Raw genomic sequence first — 20,441 nt, 5'->3', positions numbered from 1 at the left:
CCTGCATGGGGCCCTGGGGGAGGCGGCTGTTCACAAATAATTAAATTCGTGAATTGTAAGTTTGCGAATCTTGAGACCCCACTGGATTGTATAAGCTGTTAGGAATTTTCCTGAAGACGTCGATTTGGACCACCAGTGATCTTTAATAGACTGACGGCATTCTTTGCAACAGCTGAAGATAAGGAAAAGCCAGACTGCAAAACAGTGATGATTGCATTTCACTGATCTATATCACTCATGCCTTTCCACTGGATCCATTACTTTTATCTTGTGAAAACACTTGTGTCTGGTTCAGGGTGCCTGCAATGGTTCCAGCCTAGAAGTGGATGCATTTCAGCGTCAGGTAAGGAAGTGTGGGCAAATGTAAACCACTAACTTTGATTACAGTACACAAGCACTTTGGGGGTGCTCAATGGGTAGAAACGATGCTCTGTGAACATAAGCCTCATAAAAATATCTATTACTGCAATTGTCCCGGTCTGTATTATGATGTTTATTATTCGTTCCTTTTCCTGTTTTCTAGCTCCCTGTGGGTGCGTCTACACTAGCCGGCTACTTTGAAGTAGCTGGCACAATGTCGAAATAGCACGCATCGCGTCTACACGTACTATGCGCTATTTCGATGTTAGGTGGTGAGACGTCGAAATCACTGTTCCTACCCGAAGATGGGAATGGTGCCCTACTTCGACGTTCAGCGTCGAAGTAGGGTGCGTGTAGACGATCCGCGTTCTGCTATGTTGAAATAACAGGGTCCTCCATGGTAGTCATCAGTTGAGGGGTCGAGAGACGCTCTGTCCAGCCCCTGTGGTCGCCATGTGCAGCAGCCCTTAGCCCAGGGCTTCTGGCTGCTGCTGCAGCTGGGGGTCCATGCTGTGTGCACGGGGTCTGCAACTGGTTGTTGGCTCTGTGGATCTCGTGCTGTGCAGGCCGTGTGTGTCTGGGAGGGGCCCTTTAAGGGAGCAGCTTTTGGCTTTGCTGGCCCCTTATTTCAATGGGGAGCGCTTGTGTGTGTGGACGCTCTGCATTTCCTTCTGGGGCGGCTCCTTTTGACGTTCTCCGTCTCTACTTCGACGTTGAATGTCAATGGTGCCAGCCCTGGAGGACATGTAGACGATATGCATCGAAGTAGCCTATTTCGATGTTCTTATGTCGAAATAGGCTACTTTGACGTAGTGTGCTAGTGTAGACATTGCCTATATGTATTATACTCCACATTCTTAATTGCTTGATCTAATGAATGGCACTGGGCCTATTTAAATTATGTGCATGGTGGAAATGCACGGCGTGAGTACTACACAAGGGAACAGCCTGAAATTTGTTCTTTATATGATAAATGTTAGGCCCAGTTGTGTTGGCTGTCACTTGCCTTTTTAAATCGAAAGCATTGTATAAGTTGGCTCTTTTGGACTATATCACACCTCAGTGTGGCTGACCTGTTCTCCCTCCCCCCACTCACAACTTGGCATTTTTGTGCATCTTAACTTACCTATTAGCACTTGGTCTGGGTGCCTGAATAAATATGGGATGTGTAAATTCTTTATATCCTGTTCTCTTTCACATATGATTCCCAAGGGGATTCCTGCTGCAGAATTAATTGACAGTAATAATTTCATCAGGACTTAATGTATATTTTGACTGCCCTTTAAAGGCATTCTCTTGAGTTGTTTTTATGATTTCTGTAGTGGCTCATAGGGCAAATACAAGGAAACAAACATTATCTTTCATATTAAACAGACATGATTAAATAACTAGAAGAGCTGATTGTTGGTTGGCTATAAAAAGTAATGCCAAGTGTATTACTGCCATGGAAATACTCAACAGACTGTCCCTTTGCTGTACAGTAAAACCATTTATATTTAGGAGACATTTAAGTTTTAAGTTTGCAGTTATACCTTTTGTGCTGTTGGGCAATCGGTTTATCTCAAATCTTGCTTTAGAATTTAGATATGAGTTTCAGAACTGAATATAGCCCTGTAACTCTTAGGATGAGATTTGTGCAGCTAAATCAGACTTCTTTGCGACTGAAAACTTATGGGCTCATTTGTCACTGCTTCAAAAGTCCAGTTGGAATATAGATTGTTCATTGGCATTTTTATTTCCCTAGGGTTTGCTGTTTTTATGTTATGAAGAAATGCAACTGGTTACTTTGGTCATCTCTGTACAGAGAACACAGTATGTTGTTTTGAGCCAGAGGGTTGCATTTGACTTCCTGACCCTGCTACTGACTAGCTGTATAACTTGGTGCACATTTATGCTGAATTCCAGGGATGATCATGGGACAGGGCAGCTATGTATCACCCTTACTCTGAACTTTATCCTTGTTACATAATCTGTTTCTTAACATCTCTGTGCTTCGGTTTCTCCATTTGCATGAGTATAGTAATTATTATTTAACAGTTGTGTAGCCACACCAAATGTTTGTAAACTACTTTGAGATACTTGGGTGCAAGGTAGGAGACAGCTGTAAAACACAGAAATGATTAATACTAGTCTCGTGCTCATCAAAGAATGAATTTAGAGAGACAAGCTTTTGTATAATGGGCCCAATGCGGTGAATAGTCCATTTTCAGAACTATTGATTGGGTGGAGTGTATGTAAGGTGATAACACTGTAACTCACTGCATCGTTCCTTATTTTATTCGTAATAGAGGTACAGACATTAAGTTGCACATCTCTTGGCACTGTTGCAGAAAGGGACTCGTTGTGCTCTCCACTGAGGCTTTCTGGGTCAGGGCCCATACTTGTTATTCAAGTATCTAAGTGGCTGTTATAAGAAGGAGTGAGAAAAACTATTCCCTTAAACTCTGATGATAGGACAAAACAGTGGGTTTACATTGCAGAAAGGAGGTTGAGGCTGGACATTAGGAAAAACTTCCTAACTGTCAGGGTGGTTAAACACTGGAATAAATTACCTGTGGAGGTTGTGGAATCTTCATCACAGGAAATATTAAAGAGCAGGTTAGACAAATACCTGTCAGGGATGATTCAGGTCAGGGCTCTGCAACCAAAATAGTGAAAAGAGCCATTTTTTTCCCCAAATTGAGTTACAAAATCAGCACTTGGAGAACCGCAATGCACATGAATACGAGACAATCTTAGTAAATAACATCAAACCGTACTTTTTGTTATCCCTGTTTTAATCACAGTGCACACGTAATGATTTGTACCAGTTACAAATTTGTTACCCACATCTCCAGGCTTAACCTGCTTCAGCCCCCACATTCACCCTCCTACACCAAAGCTTTATCCCCCCATTCCACAAACTGCCCCCCATCCCCAGGCTTAACCTCCATCAGCCCCAAACCGTTCCCCCTATCCCCAGGATTTACCTGCCTGAGACGACCACCTCTCCCACTGCTCCCCATTGTCTCCTGGGTGTTTATTTTAAGGGTGATGTGAAGGGAAGTGACTGATTTCAGCTGAGAGAAGCTTGAAAGCCCAGGGTGGGGGCCAGACACCCAGCAGCACCCTGAGTTGGGAGGATGTCACTGTGCTGGGGGGCGCACCCTGGGCTTGACACAACCACAGCAAGCTGCACAGTCCAGCCCTGCTTGCGCTGGTTTGAGCATGGCAGGGGGCTGGAGCAGCCCTTCGCATTGGACAGCAACTCCCATGTGACTGGGAGGCAGAGCCCTTTTGCCCTCCCTCTGCTGGCCAGCAGCTGCCTGGCCTCCTCCTCCTCTTCCCCAGTGCAGCTCCAGCAGAGCGGGCTTGGCTGCCTCTCCCCCCAGCTCTGCTTCCCCTGCGGGCAGCTGCCAGCTTCCTCTTCCAGGGCTCCCTGCCTTGTCAGCTTCCCCCTCCCCTGCCACTGCTGACTCCACTAGTGGCTCCAGAGGCTGAAGCTGCTTAAACCTAAACAAACAAACAAACAAGCCTGTTTTAACAGCAGCCTTTGTTTAAGTGGTGGCAGCCTCTGGAGCCGTGAGTGGAATCAGTGGCAGCAGCGCTCTGAGCTGCAAGTGGCTCCTTAAAGAGCCACAGGTTGCTGACCCCTGATCTCCCTGATCTAGATGGTGCTTGGTCCTGTCATGAGGGCAGGGGACTGGACTTGGTAACGTCTTGAAGTCCCTTCCAGTTCTAGGGTTCTATGATTCTGTGACGTCTGGCCGATGAAGTTGGAAGTTCACTCGCATAAATGAGTTCAGAACTGCAGCCTTGTGGATAGATTAGAAAACTGGCAAGCAGATGGGTAAAGTCCTAGTGCCAGTGGCAAAACTCCCAGTGACGTCAGTGGAACTAGCATTTCATTCCCTTGGCATGGGTAACATGCACATGAATGTTTTTCTTCTGTTTTAAGTTCACCGGCTGATTTTCAGAAAATACTAATCTTGCTCTAGAGTTTTATTGAGGTTCTTTTATATTGTGCTTGGTGCTCTCGTTAACGATTAGCAGAAACTTTGATTCTAATCCCATTCTTCTTCACGAAGAGCAGAGCTACAATTTCAATTGTACATTTCACATGGTTGTTTTCCTTCATCTGTTGTGTTTTGAAATTCTGCATTTCAAAAGCTGGCTCATTGTTGCTTGGCACGTTAAAACATGTCTCTTCTCATATTCCTTTTTAATGTGGAAGAATAGAAATTAAGGGGAAAACCAATCAGTCTTTTAGGGAGTCTCTCTTATCTAACAGTTTGCAATGCAGCCAGTGGTGGAGAGTGTTGTACTCATCTGATTTACATTCTGTTGGAATGTCATTTTTCTGTATTGGGTAACTTGTGAGAGCACAGAACGTCACTTTCATTAATGTTATCACCAGCAAAGCCCATCTGGTCCAGCTAGTGACAAGGGGATGATTTCACTTTTTTATCATGTCAGTGAGATTTTTAGCTGTCTTGGACTCTTTGCCAAGCTGTTAGGGGAAAAAAAAATGTAAAGACTATAATTGGAACTCTGTTGGGGGAGAAATTAAATAAATATCTTGCCAGCCATATTTCTGCCCATATTTCCTTCGATTAGTCTCCTGATGGTGTGCCCTTATGAAATCTGATTAGAATGAAATGACTTGATTTGCTAAACAGGCAGTGATGACAATGAACATCTGTTCTATTGCTCTAAATCACATTGAGCTCATACTAATGTTGTCCTTTCTCCATGTTACTTTATACAGAGCAGCACAGAAGCTTAACCTGTCCTCGAAGAGAAGGAAGTACCACCCCACCCTACCACGTGCTCATGACTTCTCTGTGTACGCCACCAACTTTAGTGGTGTACTACAGTTATGCTCTCCCCCTGCCCCGCCATGCCTTTTGAGAGCAGTGTCAAAAATCAAGGACAACCCTGGCATTGGAAAGGTAATTGGAGATCTTGGTCTTATTACAATTTCCTAGCTTGCTTTTTAAAGGGCCATAAATTTTAAAGCCTAAATGTGGGGATTGAGGGGCTCGGGAGTGGTGCCTGGATATAGAGTCTTACACATCTGTTTTAGATGTAACCACACGTGGATTCTTAGGTGGCCTGTGTAAATGAGAAGGTGGGCTCTGTCCAGATGCCAGTGGACAAGTGTCAACTACATAAAAATCCTTTAGCACAGTTGGCAACTATATCCGCAGAGTTGAATGCGTGATCCTGCTGCCATTAAATTCACTAGCAACATTTCCATTAACTTCAGCAGTGCCAGATAAGGCCCTGAAAGCACCTAGCTCTCAACTCTGATCCACACAGGTGGTCCCAGTGGATAGGGTTGGTGCAATTAGGTGGGGTGGTGCAGGGGCTCTTGCTCGTACTGTACTTCTTTGGATAAAAGGGTGGTTTCTAAGAGGGCATGATTCATCTTTCACTTAGGCTATGTCTATGTTAGCCTGGAAGATTGACCCGTGTGGCAGGGATGCACGAAATCAACCTCTCAGGGTCGCAGTCGATCCCTGTACTACTCCTTCAGTAAGGACAGCCAAGTCAGCCAAGTGCAGATACATCGATCCTAGCTATGCAGTTGCCATACCTATGCTAGCATACCTAGCTATGCAGTTGCCATCGATCCTAGCTATGCAGTTGCCTCACCGACTCATGTGTAAATCAGGAATAAGTCAACTGAAGTTAAGTGAAAGGAGAGGAATAAATGAGAGGAAAAACAGACCCTCCATCTCTAGACATAGGAACATGGCATCTTTTACAAACCCTAAATTGTAAAATTTGCACTGATTTTACATATACAAAATCGATTAAAACCTAAGACAGTTATTTAGGGTTTTATGTGTATTTCTGACATGCAAAAAGCACAGGCTACAGTACCTGAATAAACAAGGAGAAGTCATGTAGCATCTTGGAAATTAGTGGAGTTATTAGGGCATAAACTTTCATGAGCAAAACCCACTTCAACAGATGAAGCTTGTAATGAAAGCTTATGCCCTAATAAATCCATTAATCTTTAAGGTGCTACAGGACTCTTCATTGTTTTTGCAGATATAGATTAACATGGCTAGCCCTCTGGGACTATATCTGAATACTTATTTACATAGATTACAAGACTTTAATGCTTCAGGATGGTCCTAAACTACCTAATGTGCAGAGGACAGTTAAAAATACACCTGAAGTAGCCATACTAATCAACATTAACATAAATAAATTGTCTGCCTAAATAGTTTTAAATGATACTGTTGTGTTAATCTGTTAAATCAGTGAGTTGAAAGAGATAAAGGTTTTTTGCCAGTATATTTCTGCTAAATGGAAGGGAAATTATTGCAGCTTTGAGTTTTTATGATGCAGGTTTTCAAGAGGCAGGAAATTTACAAATGAAAATATGATTTCTGCCGCTGTAGTTATCATATATTTGATAAGAAACTGACAGATGAATTTTTGAATGCAATAAATTAGTGCCAAGGGATGGGAGAAATTTGTAAGAGACTATTTAAACATGCATATTTCCAACATACCATTTACCCTGTCTGCCTCTTCTCCTGTAGGTTATGGGCTAAGTTATAGCATTAACCCACATCCTTGTGTTAGGTTTAGCACAGTTGTGTTGCCTTTGTGGGAGCTCTGCATGACATTGTGCTTTATAAAAAATGGTGTTCATAGAGCTCACAACTGCATGTGAGAGCCATTTCTGTGAACCTTAAAGGGCTTCAGAGTGTGGACGGTTTGCTAGCCAGCCAACTCTGACAACGGCCCTGCCTTCTTCCCATTTGCTTTGGTTGAGCAGGTCGCACTGGCTATGGCTGATCACTTTGCTGATGGGAGCTCTGTTTTGTCCAGTAGCCTCGGATACATAATCCAACTATAGCACTCAATCCCTCATGGGATTCCAGGTCAATAAAATGTCAGGGGAACCCTGTGCCTAAGATAGTCTTGTACACATCGCTTTTCTGTTCACTAGCAGAATGGAGAGGCACCGGGGCAGCTAATCAAAGTGGAGAAAACCCTGATAAGAACATAAGAATGGCCATACTGGGTCAGACCAAAGGTCCATCCAGCCCAGTATCCCGTCTGCCGACAGTGGCCAATGCCAGGTGCCCCAGAGAAGGAGAACAGAAGACAATGATCGAGTGATTTATCTCCTGCCATCCATCTCCTGCCCTTGTTCTGAAGGCTAGGGCACCATACTTTACCCCTGGCTAATAGCCACTTATGGACCTAACCTGCAAATATTTATCGAGCTCTTTTTTAAACCCTAAGAGTGTCCTGGCCTTCACAGCCTCTTCCAGCAAGGACTTCCACGGGTTGACTGTGCACTGTGTGAAGAAAAATTTCCTTTTATTAGTTTTGAGCCTACTACCCATCAATTTCATTTGGTGTCCCCTAGTTCTTGTATTATGGGAAAAGGTAAATAATTTTTCTATGTTCACTTTCTCCACACCATTCATGATTTTATATACCTCTATCATATCACCCCTCAATCGCCTCTTTTCCAGACTGAAAAGTCCCAGTCTCTCTAGCCTCTCCCCATATGGGACCCGTTCCAAACCCCTAAAACCCCTAGAAAACAGCAGACCCTGCTAGGAAGCATAGCCTACTAGACTGAGTTGTAATATCTAGGATCTTGGGCCTCTTCTAACAAGGGAAGTACATAGCACACTGGCAAAGTGTGTCATATTCCTGTATAGTAACTGATACTGTTCAATCTAAAAGACAACATTCTCTTACAGCCTCCTACTTACAGAGTTCTACCTTTACCTGAAAGATAGGGACCTGTGGTGTGGCACTGAAGGCCCTGGGTTTAGAAACCCTGTTCATGCAGAAAGCAATCACACCAGTTTCTCTGGTCTGTGGTTTTTAAACTGGCATTATCCCTTTATGCACTGCAGCAAAAGAGCCCTGCCACTGTGAACACTTTTTTTTTCCAAATTTTTTTTAAAAAATACCTTGGCTGCTTGTAAAATTCATGATTTTGCATAAAGGATGCCTCATTTAACTTAATGATAATACTTATTGGGCAGAAGAAAGGAATCAGCACATGTATGCAGTTTAATACTTGACGTTTATATCTTTACCCTTCCATAGCAAAACAATAACGAGCATGTAGTCTTTGGCGGTATTTATCGCATTGGGCAGAAATGCTCATCCTGTTATATTTTTCCCTTTCACCTGCTAGCTCTTTGTGGGCGGCTGACTCAGCCTCAGGCTGATAAGAGTTTTTAGAGGATGGTGACAGCAGTGAGAATAAATAACCATTTCCTTCTCCCTCGCTACTTTAAACATCAGTTCAGCTAACAAACAACACAAGGTGGGAGACACTTGTAATTTCACTGTTATGGAAAAATCCTGTCTTCTCTTGCCACCGTTGTACTAACTTCATATTCTCATTGCTCATTACTGACTTCTACTTTTTCTTATGCCCTAGAGAGTAATACCAGCTAGTTCATGCAGGGATATGCTTTGCAGAAGCTGGATTCTGGCATGTATTTTTCTTACTGGAACATTCAGCATCTCTGTTTGTGGCTGGCTCCCTATTTTCCTTGATGGTTCCAGAGTGAACTGTGTGCTTGGCCTCATTGGTGGCTGTGGTTCTGTGTATGTGACTGCCTAGGGATAGGCAGCTGCTGGAGCAGCACTTTCCTGGCCCTCCCCCTGTTTTGTTTTATAATTTTAGTTTCAACTGATTTGATTTTAGCTCCTTTAACTTCAGTGATTGTTGAGGGTGTTGAATACCTTCAGGGAGGTCCTGCAAATTGCAGGATCCAACCCAAAGTGGATAAGATGCACCTGTAAGTTGAAAAACAACTATTTGCATTTCAGGCTGGATAATTTAAATGCAATCCAGGCCTGTACGGAAAAGGCTGACTCTTGGCATGGGTAATGTCTGATAGTCGACTAATGTGAGTTTTCACTGGGGAAAGTAACGTGCAAAGGCTACATTTCCCTCACACACACAAAAAGCATTATTAGAACCCCTGAAATACTATGGTCAGAATACTAGCAACATAATACTGAATTGTAATATCTGTATGGTAGTCTTTGATGGAAAGCTAATAGGAGTTCCATGTGGAGGGAACTTTTAAGTCTGGACCGTTCATTTACATCATTCAATGAAAACAATGTGGCTGCAACTTTTGGTTTTAGATAGTGTCACAGAAATTAGAGGTAGAAAACAGACCTACACACTCATTAGTCTAAGTCTCATGACTTCCCCTAGGCTACAGGGACTTATTCTGCCATATGGCACTGTGGTCTGGTGCGTCTCATTCCTGGGTCCTCTGCTTAGTCCACTTGCCTCACCGTATGCACCATGTTGCCCTTGTTGGGGCAGGGGGCAGTCTCCTTGGGTATGCCTACATGGGCAAAAATCTGTAGCAGCTCTCTCGTGATGGGTGTTATGCAGAGGCACTGCCTCTGGGCAATGGGTGGCATAATCCAGGACTACCAAGATGTACTGGTGTCCTTGAGCAGACTTCTCTAATGTGCCAACTAAGTCCATTGTGGTCCTCTCAAAGGGGATATCAATAATTGGTAGGGGTACCAACGGGGCCCGCAGCTGTGGCCTGGGCCCACACAACTGGCACTTGGACAGGAGGCACAATACTGCCGGATTTCAACATAGACCCCAGGCCAAAAGAACCTTTGCAGAATCTGGTCTAAGGCCTTTTCCACCCCAAGGTGACCGCCAAACAGGTGGCTGTGGGCCAAGTCCAGTACAGTCCTCCAATGCCTCTGGGGCACTAAGAGTTGTTCCACCACTTGGTCCTGGACATTCACTACCCAATACAGTAGGTCCCCCTTGATTATGTAGTATTGCCCAGGACCCTTGGCCTCCCTTCCACTACCTCTTTACGTACGTTTTGATACACCGGGTCGTCGGCTTGGTCCTTTGCAAAACTTGGGCGGGAGGGTTCCACCTTCAAGTTCAAGGGGGTCCTCCTCCTCCTCCTCTTCTGGCCTTGGGGTTCGGCGGTACTGGGCCCAGGCTTGGGCCCTCCCTGCTCCTGTACCCTGCTCTGTTGGGCCAGTTCTGTCTCCCCCCCCCACAACTAGAGCTTGCCTGCGTTTTCCAGTCAGGATCTGGGTTCCCAGGTGCTTGGCAGCCCTTCTTTCAGGCCGGGACTTGCGGGGCTTCCGAGGTGCTGAGAAAAGATCTTGGGCAAACTCCCAGAAGGCTGGGGGTGCTTCTCTTATTCCCCCTTCCCTTTGGGCAGGGAGTTACCAAATCCAGGAAAGCCCCACCCAATCACTACTGGGTAGGGAAGCCCCGGGACCACCCCCGCTGTCACCTTGGCCACGTTCCCCTGGACCTCTATCTGTACAGGGATGACTGGGTAATAGTTCACGTCCCCATGTACACAGGATAGCCCAGTGCGCTCGGCCGGGACAGTTGGTCTTGTCCCACTAGTTGCTCTGAGACTCAGGTGACTGCACTTCCCGAGTCTACCAGGGCTGTGGTCTCCACCTCATTCATCTTCACTCTCCAAGAATACGAGTGGGGGGCTTTCACTACACCCACCATGTGTATCAGGCCACAGGGCCCCACCCTGTCCCCGAGGCTGCACTGCATGTGCTTCTCGATGTGTGGACACTGGGCTGCTGTTTGTCTTATGTCTCCACATGTATAACACAGATATCCACTATGCGGCAGTCATCTATTCCTTGGACTACCTGGCCTGGCTTCCTGACTCTCCTGTCTAGTAACCCCCAGACCCTTCAGGGGGTGACGGCTCTCCCATCTCCTTCCTTCCACCCCCTGTCCTGCCCAAGGATTCGGAGGAGTGGCTCGTTTGGTCAGCCCAGCATCTTCCCTTGGGGAGAGTCATGAGAGGCTCCTGGTAGATAGCTGTCTCTCTACAAGGGCCACCATCTCATCGTAGGAGGAAGGGTCGTTCCAGCTAACCCATCCTTGCAGATTGGGTGGAAGTCCCCACATATAGTGGTCCAGTACCATGATCTCTGCAATCTTCTCTGGTGCATAGGTCTCAGGTTGTAGCCACCTTTGAGGCACGTGAATTAGGTCAAACAGCTGGGACCACAGGGTTTTCCCCTCTTGGTACCTCCATTGATGAAACCTCTGGGCCCTAACAGCAGTGGTCACCCCAGATCTGGCTAGGATTTCTGTCTTCAACTGGGTGTACTTGGCAGCTACCTCCTCAGGCATGTCAAAGTACGCCTTCTGGGCCTAACCACACAGGAATGGCACCAGGATGCTGGCCCAGTGGTCTCTGGGCCAACCTTCCCATGTGGCTGTCCTCTTGAAGGGTAGGAGGTATGCCTCCACATCATCATCTCCTCCTGTCATTTTTTGGAGGAAGTTACTAGCCCACTGGAGTCAGGTTCCATCTAAGCCAGGTATGTGGGCAGTGAGGGTTTTTAGCTGCAGCACCAACTCTTCCAGGGTCGCTTTGTTCTGGGTAGCCTGGCTTAGCAGCAGCTGGGCTGCAGTAGCATGTACAAGAGCCTTTACTACATCCTTCATGTCAGTCTCGCTATACTGACAGTGGGTTGTTCCATTCTAGGTGAGTCTGCCACAGGGTTTCACAGCAGCTCATATCCCACCACTGCCACCATATGTGGTGTGGTCAGTCTCATTCCTGGGCCCCAGGTCCTCTGTTTAGTCCACTGGGCCAACCACATGCACCACATTGCCTTTGTTGGGGCAGGGGGCAGCCTGGGGGGAACCCAGTCCCCACCCACTCAGTCTGGTTTCCAGCCCAGGGACCCTGGACTGCCACTACCTGTGAGGGTTGACTTACTTCACCCTGGCCCCTGCAGCTTCTCTCCCTGGGCCATTTCCCCCAGACACTTCTCCCTGGTATCCCCTTCCTCAAGTGGTAGTCATGGTAGCTAGTCTCCTCCTTAGTTTGGCTCCTTCAGCTGACCAGTTCCTCCAAGTCTCTGGTGAGGCTCCAGGCCCTTCCTGGGTTGGGGCAGTACAGCCCCCCCTGGGTTGCTGAGGCTCGGCTCGGCTCGGCTCGGCTCGGCTCCTCTTCTCCCAGCTGTTTCTCTCAGTCTCCTTCCTTCTCCTCACTAGTCTCCCATACTCTCCTTCACCACCCTCACCTTGCCCTCTGTGGGGAAGAGCTTATAAAGGTAGCCCTCAGTAGGATCAGCTGGCCCTAATTGATTTAGGGCAGCCTACTCCTCAGCTGTTCCTACTTTGATTGCCAGCTCTGTCTCAGCTCTCTTTTTACTCCTGCCTCCCCTCTCCTCGCCCCACCCTGACACAGGCACATTTTCCTATACTTTGATATAAAGTTGTGCGATAGTATGGACAAATCATATTCAGCCCTGACATCACTAGGCATTCTGGCATTCAGAATGTGCAGTAGGAATCTACATGTGCAAGTCACAGGGAAGAGGCAAACTATCTGTGAATGCAGAATGCTAATTCAATTAGCATAAAACTTACAGCTCCTTGTAGGGCACAACTTGATGGGCATTTGGTGCTTCTGATACAACCCAATGATTTTTCAGCAGGACTTAAATTAAGCACACACTAAAATGCTTTGTTTAATGAAAGCTTGAATGTCTATCTTAGGTTTTTCTATATTGATTGTAATAGTAGTGTAGAATCTACTGGTCCCCATCATTTGTGGCTAAGCGAGGTCCTTTTGCTGGTTGACTTGATGGAGTTTTAGGGAGGGGTAAAGGTTCCCTAAGCCCTGGGATTTCAGAAGAACCACTCACTCTCTCTGTGTGTGTGTGTGTGTGTGTGTGTGTGTGTGTGTGTGTGTGTGTGTGTGTGTGTGTGTGTGTGTGTGTGTGTGTGTGTGTGTGTGTGTGTGTGTAATTAGAGGGGACACCCTGTGTTAGCTGTGTTGTGCTGCAGAGTGAGAAGCTGCTGTTGAGAATTTGGCCCAAAGGGTGAAATTTGTTTTCAGCCCATCTTTGGTGGTCCTGTTCACGTGAGTGGGAGTTCTGCCTTGGGCTTGATGGCAACGTGGGGACTGTGTAGAGTACCTCCTTTTACATTTATTAAAGCAAATTTCAAATACTTTTAAAAGCATTTTAATTTCCATTTTGTCATCTTTAATGGTTCCAGTGTTCTCTAAGGGGAATACAGCCCAGATACAGAGACGTGCTAGCTCAGCTCAGTCTATCCCACTGTTAATGGCTGCATAGATGTTGTGGCACAGGATGTGATATAGGCCAGCTGCTGAGTACAAGCCTGACCCTCTGCCAACTAGCCTGTGCCACTCTCCAGGCCACAACATCCAAGCAGTTATTTTTAAAGCACTGTGTTTGAACAGAGAGAGCAGGTGTCTGTCTATCTTGTCTGGGTGGCACATCCCAGCTGCACCATAGGTATTCCCTTAGAAATATCTTTAGTTTCTAATAACTCCTTTTCCATTCCTAAGCCATCTATTCTTCCTGTTCCTTGGAGTTTTAGATGGAGCATGTCATTCTGCCCCATAGTGCTAATCCCTGATTTGACATCTAAGCCTTTTGTTTAGTGATAGACAACCCAATATGTTTCCATATCTTCAGTGTAAAATTCTATGTGCTGCTGTAGTTGCTAATTATTGGCTTGAATTTTCAGTGCTGTCAGGTGGAAGAAAAGTTTAATCTTTGTTCAGTTATAACGAAAGGGTTTCCTCGGGACCTGTGTTTAGTTTAATAACCCTCAGGCCTTTAAAAAAATTGCAAATGGCATGTTGTATTCCGAACAGAACTTCAGTCACTCCTGAAAAGTATTATGGAGGAAATTATATATCTTACCCATGAATCTGCTGAAAACACCGGAGTCCAAAACAGTTAGTTGAATCCTGCTTAAAAGGCAATGATCGTATGCAGTATTCTTCTTTTAACTGAATCATTTTTGTGGTCTCACTGGGTGTTATTAAATTTAATGTCAGAATAGTGGGAAAGATGTCTGAAAGCCATTTAATATTGTCACTGGAAAGAAGTTAGATTATGCTCAATTTCTGACATTAATGTGCTATTTAAGATAATTTATCATATTGTGGTATTAAAAAGACATCCTTTTTACAGTGGTTGCTGCATAGCATTCTAATTTGCTATTTTTCTTCAGTATAGTAGCAAGCCTCTTTCATGCAGAATGTTTTTTCCGGGATTCTATTCAACACACTCTTTATAATACTGCATCACTTACAAGAGCAACTTTAAGTGCTTGTCTCTTCCAAAGATCTTGTCAATTTTTTTCATGCTAGAATGACAGAATCCTTCCATATGAGACAATTGCTGTGAAGCATTAAGAGGCAGAACTTGAATTCCCAAACTGGTGTCTGGGAAAGGCATATTCATGTTTTCCTTCATTTGTTATTTGCTTTAGACATTTACTTTCATTTATATCTTTCCCCAGGCTATGGTCCAGGTACCTCTTATCTGATTTACTGATGATTTAGACTTTCCTTTAGCATACTGTATACAGCATTCATTTGTTCTTCCAATAGCTCGATGAATAGCGAATAGGTACTTAATTTTGCCATTTTTATTGTTGTTTGTTACTACTAACTAAAGTGTTATTTTCAGTATTCATACATTATGTGTCTTAGCTAAAAGTCTTCAGTCCCTGTATGCTGTTTTGTCGAATCCATGACATACACAACCCCGCTGAAACATGTTAAATAAAATGCAGAAATTGAATAAAAGTACACTTCCCCCCATCTTTAAAAATGGAATAGTTTTGTGCAATATCATGTGGGAATATAGAATCAATTCTTGTTTAATGGAGGCCATTTTCTAAAGCGAACAATATAGAAGTGCTTTTTTAGGTTCTCCCAAGGGAGCTAAATAGTTTACGCTAGCATTGCAGTTTTGCATATAAATTTGCTATATAATGGTAGTGGCAGTATATGAAAGGCTTGTAAGAACTACCCACAGTAAACCAATTTTGTAAGGGTTGTATATCTGTCAGTTCCAATTAAATCCATGAAAAATATTGGCTCTGATTTAAGACTTTTGTAATTTGATTTACACAGTAGTTGAGAAATAAGTGATTTCATTGGAAAATGGCCAGTAATGAAAACGACTTCTGTGTAATTTCTTGGTGAGATGTCTTAATTCAGAATGGTGTATACATAAATAACCTCATTCTATTAATTTGCTGTAACCCACCATTCTGAAAACGAACAAAATTAACCTGCCTGTCTGGCCAGTTCTTGTTATAAATACAAGTTTCCAGGGAATATTTATTGGCTATTCAAATATGGTACATGCTAACAAATTGCTTGTTCATTTTAAGGATTATGATCCTGTGATCACACAGTGCATCACCAAAATTTCCAGAATTGATTCCAGTATAATTCCAATATAGTTTCTGAAATATATGCTAATAAATTGTTCAAATCTTTTTTTTTTAAATTCATATGCCAAATGTTGTTATTCTTCTTAGCCTTTACTGTCTTGTTTTTTCTTGTTCTGTTTAATTTTAAATCCTCATCTCTGTAGGCTCTGGTCCAACAAAGCACTAAAATACATACATAACTTTAAACATGAGAATATGGAAGACCTGACTTCAAAGGTATTATGTGCATATTTAAAGTTATGTATGTGCTTAGATATTTTGCCAAATCAGAATCCTAAGCCCCTTAGTATTCACTTTATCAATGAGCCTCCTAATTATTCAAAGAGTTAATTTTGTCTTTCTTGTATATCCTCATAAGGTTAAACATGTAAAATATTTGGCACCTCTTACTGGTCATCTGGAAATAATTGCACCATTCTCTCCTGATGTACATATTTGTAGTCCTTAAGGATACTCCTGAAGTCTGTAGCAGATCTGGAAATGGAATCCAGCTTTCCTAGTTTTGTGTCAAGGCCATGAATCCATCTTTCCCTTCTCTTTAATTATACTACTTGCCATCTTGCTTAATCACAGTTCATGGATATCTTCCATGAATAGTCATGGATATCTTCCTTCTCTGATTTTTTTCTGCCTGTCCAATAGACCCATCTTTATGAAGGGGACAGTAGGCAATTCTCTTCTATTAAATCTACATGTTATAATGCACCTTTGGATTGTATTGTTGGCTTCATTATCCATTCGACTCCAGTTGGCACCTTGCTTTGTGAATTCACCTTTGGACATCACTTCTGTTGGAATGAGACTGATGCTTCCTTATCCTCTGTTTCTACCAGCTTCATATGTTAATAGCTTGTGGCTTTGGCCTCTCTTCCCTCAGCTTAGAAAATCCAAAACATATATCCTATTTATTGCTAAGATAAGCAGCCTCAAAAATAACTCCATCTTTACCTAGGGCACCAATCTCATATCTACTCTGACTTTCAGAAACCTTAGAGCTTTGACTTGACTTATTCTTTCTTCTATGTCTGTTAATCCGCTACTGATGCTTAAGGCTGGACATGACAAATATTTCTGTCTTGAGTGATTTTATTCACCATTCCTTTGTTTCAGTTGCTAGAATTCCATCCTTTGTTTCTTGCCTAGCTCCCAGCTCCAGTCTGTTTCAAACACAAAGGAAAGCCTGGAAGTCAGAACGCGGCCTTAGAGTTCTTTGCTGGATCCCTGTGTGTTCTGGAATCAAGTATAGACCCTCCCCCTTGTGCTTCTGGACACTGAAGTTAATTGTGCCATTTCATGTATCCAGCCTCATTGCTTTTATTTCCCAATCCGCTCCTTGGGTTTCTTGAATGCAGGGCTTCTTTTTTCTCCTCTTCTCTGTCTGTCCTTAAGCAGGCAGTATATTCTTTTCCCTCTACACTTGAAACAGCCAACCTGACTTTGTTTGAAAATTGTCTCAGGACTCAGTTTTTCACTCTTGTCTAAAACTCCTAACTCTCCTGTCTTCCATCAAACCAACAAATCTCACTCTTGGAGCTTCCCTACTTCCCCATGTGTAACTCTTCTCTGCATAACGTGACCAGGTGTCCTATTTCTCACCGTGGGCTCAGCCATGCCATGGAGGCACAGATCTGTATTCATTTATGCATGCCTACACAAAGTTCCCACAGGCACTGCATAGCGTGGAGTAGGAACAGAGGAGCAGATGGGGCCTTATCTGACCCTGTATCTGGGAGGCTGATTAGCATGTGGATATGACCTCCTTTTTAGATAATGGCTCATACTGAACAATTCAGATCCAGTTTCAGGCTTACCCAAAACTCAGGGGTGCTTTATAAAATACAAGTCTGGTTCTGACCCACCCAACGTTCAGATCTAGACTGTTGGTTCAGGTCTATTTCTCCCAAAAACATTAACATTTGAGAGTAGTGTCTCTAACCATTGTAATGTTCTGTAATGTGCTCTCATCAGGCAGTATGGCTATGTCCACATGACAGTCCTATTTAAAATACCTTATTTTGAAATAACACAACCACATAGAAAGTGCATTTCAAAATAGCACTCAGCTATCTCGAAAGAGGATTTCCTGCTCCATAGCACTATTTCAAAATAATGCCATTGGAGCCCATTATGGCCTATTTTGAAATAGGTGTTATTCCTCAGGAAATGAAGTTTACCAGAAATGAAATAATGCACCCGTTATTTTGAATGTATTTTGAAATAGCATGTGCATCATTTAGATGCTGCCAAAGTTATTTTGACATAACTGCTGTTATTTCAAGATAACTTGGCTGTGTCGACATAGCCTATGTGAGCTAGCATTGTCATCTATTCAAGTCTCTCTGATTCATTGGAGCTTGAATTTTGAGCAGCCATCATCCATTGTCTGCTTACTGGCCTCCCTTAACTTTGTTGCTACACATGCATAAAATAGCCCTTTCAATGTTTTTGCACACTTCAGCATCCGTCCCTGGCCTTATGTGATAAAAGTGAATGAATTTCGGCTTGCAGATGTTGGCTCTGATACCCTTGCATTTCCCTGACTGCTACTGTAGACTGACAAATAGATAAACATTAAAGGAAAGCCACAAATCCTTAATTAGCGTGAATATTTCTCCCACCCTAGCCACTGAGATTTACACGTTGTGCCCATTGCTGTACAGGGGGCAGACACACCCTGACCACATGCCCTCCCCCCATTTCCAGGGCTTTCCTATCCATTTATTAGTTAAATTTTTCAACTCTTGTGGCATATTAAGGGCATGTTTATCATCTTCTTTTCCCAAAGACTTTTGATTTTAATAGGATTTCCTTCAGCGATTCTGCTGACCTCTTGATTTCTGCACAAACACGAATTTGGAAAGTTCAGCTGTTTAATATTAACCCATGGTGTACGAAACTCACAAGACCATAGACCCAGTTAATTAACAAGATACTTGAATGATACTTTGCAAGATACAGAAGGCTTCATGCTTAAAGAAAAATAGGGGTCAGTCTGTTGATGTGTACTGCTGTTGGTACTTTATTTTAGGTTTGTTTGCAGAAATCAAATGGAAGGTACAAACCCTCCCTCCCCCCACTTCCACTTTCTTATTCCTCCTCCCAGTCATTGAACTGGTCACATAGCCAGCACTGATGCCATCTGTCTCTAGATATGTGTGTATATCTATCTATATGTGTGTATATCCAATATATATGTGTATCTATATATGTGTGTATATATATGTGTGTGTATATCTAATCTATACAGTAAACCCTTGAGTTACACAGGGGTTGCAGTCCAGCAACCCGGGCGTAATTCAAATTTTCGCACAAGTTGAGGAGAGATGGGAACCAGGCTGCTGCCTGGTTCCCAGCTCCCTTGGGCTTGCAGGAGCCAGGAAACTGACCAGCCCATCAGGGTGAAGCGTATCTTTTCCTGGGGGTGAAACCCTGTTTGTTTAGGGACTAACATGCAGCTATTGGAAATAACTTGCTGCTGAGATGATGAGTAAATCAGTTTTCCCTTTATAATGCGCCTCTTATGATAATCTAATAACAGGCCTATGAGAAGGCAAAGTACAGTTTATAGATGCATTTTGTAAACAGCACACATTTTAAAATTCATTTTGATGAAGTGATTTTGAAGTGTGATGGATTTTTGTTTCTGATTTTTTTCCCCCCCATCAAGGAAGGTTATTTACTGAACATCTTGGTGGTGTGTCAAGGTTGAGCGAAGCACTCTAGCACATAAAGCTAGCTTCATGAAGCTTTTATGGGGAATCGGCCTTGAAGCTGTCACCTGTAATGCACTTTCTCTTTTGAAGCAGCTGTTTCATTTATTTTAAGGTTCGCTTATTTTCTAGGACTGTCTTTTTATATTCAGATCAGTACTAAAGAGAGAAGAAGGAAAAGCGCTGAGATCAGGAGACCACTTACCAGCGCTAACATGCGCCAAGGATGCAATATTGTCCTCCCTGAAGTCTTGTGTAATATTTAGTTGAAGAGCCTGATGTAGGGTATTGGGTTGTTGTTTTTTTTTTTTTAACCTATTCATTCCTTTGGAAAAGTAGCCCTGAAAACTGTCCCCTAATTTAGGAAGTACTTTTAAAGTAGTGCCAAAAATGGGTATTAACACCCCTGTTGGAGTATCTGAGGGAACCTCAAGGAAGTGAGCAAGTTATGAACTGAATGTGCTGAACAAAATAAAACTGCAGGTCATCTAAATGTAATCTCCGCTATGCCCTCGCCTCAGCATTTAATAAGGATACAGCCCCCAATTCAGGATACTCAGGGATGTGCCTAGTCAACTCTGTCATTAATCCTATGGTTTTAGGCTACCTATCTACACCTTGCAGGGGGCAGGGCTATATCTCTCCTCCTTCGTATCCTTTCACTGTAATTGTAAATAGTGGCACAAACTACATGGTTCTCTATGCATCTTGGACTGCTTAGGTTCCTTGCTGAGCTACAGTCAGTACTAGAGCTCTAGAGTGCCTTCAGCACAAATTAGTGTCTTAAAGGCATAATTTGGCCCTTGATGTTTTGTTTCAGCATCAGTTGGAATAACATGGATAAGCAATTAATTTCTTTGTGACTGTTATTTCTTTCAATGAAAGGTTAAAGAGCTGGGGTTTACAGAGAACAAATGTACTAGTGTTGTCTTTTTTAGGTGTTCTGCTTTTATTAACTGAGGTGAATGTTTAATTTGAATTGTCTGTTTACAACAACATTATTACATCACTATGGTTACAATACACTAATGTTGCAAAGACATGATTAAAGTCAACAAACATTTGTTGAACGTTAGGAATATCCATAGTGAAGAGTTCTACAAGTT

The 20,441-nt window shown here is 43.4% G+C and overlaps 1 protein-coding gene across 1 annotated transcript in view; it reads left to right on the top strand.

The window, feature by feature from the left end:
- KIF26A (kinesin family member 26A) overlaps positions 1-20,441 on the top strand; it is a 138,023-nt gene that overhangs the window by 98,752 nt on the left and 18,830 nt on the right. The window contains exon 5 of the mRNA XM_074996405.1: positions 5,108-5,291. Coding sequence (XP_074852506.1) covers positions 5,108-5,291 — 184 coding nt within the window. The remainder of the gene's footprint in view (positions 1-5,107; positions 5,292-20,441) is intronic.

The sequence above is a fragment of the Carettochelys insculpta genome, chromosome 6, assembly GCF_033958435.1.
Source record: "Carettochelys insculpta isolate YL-2023 chromosome 6, ASM3395843v1, whole genome shotgun sequence".
In the NCBI taxonomy this organism is placed as follows: Eukaryota; Metazoa; Chordata; order Testudines; family Carettochelyidae; genus Carettochelys; species Carettochelys insculpta.
This window is presented reverse-complemented; position numbering and strand designations above follow the sequence as displayed.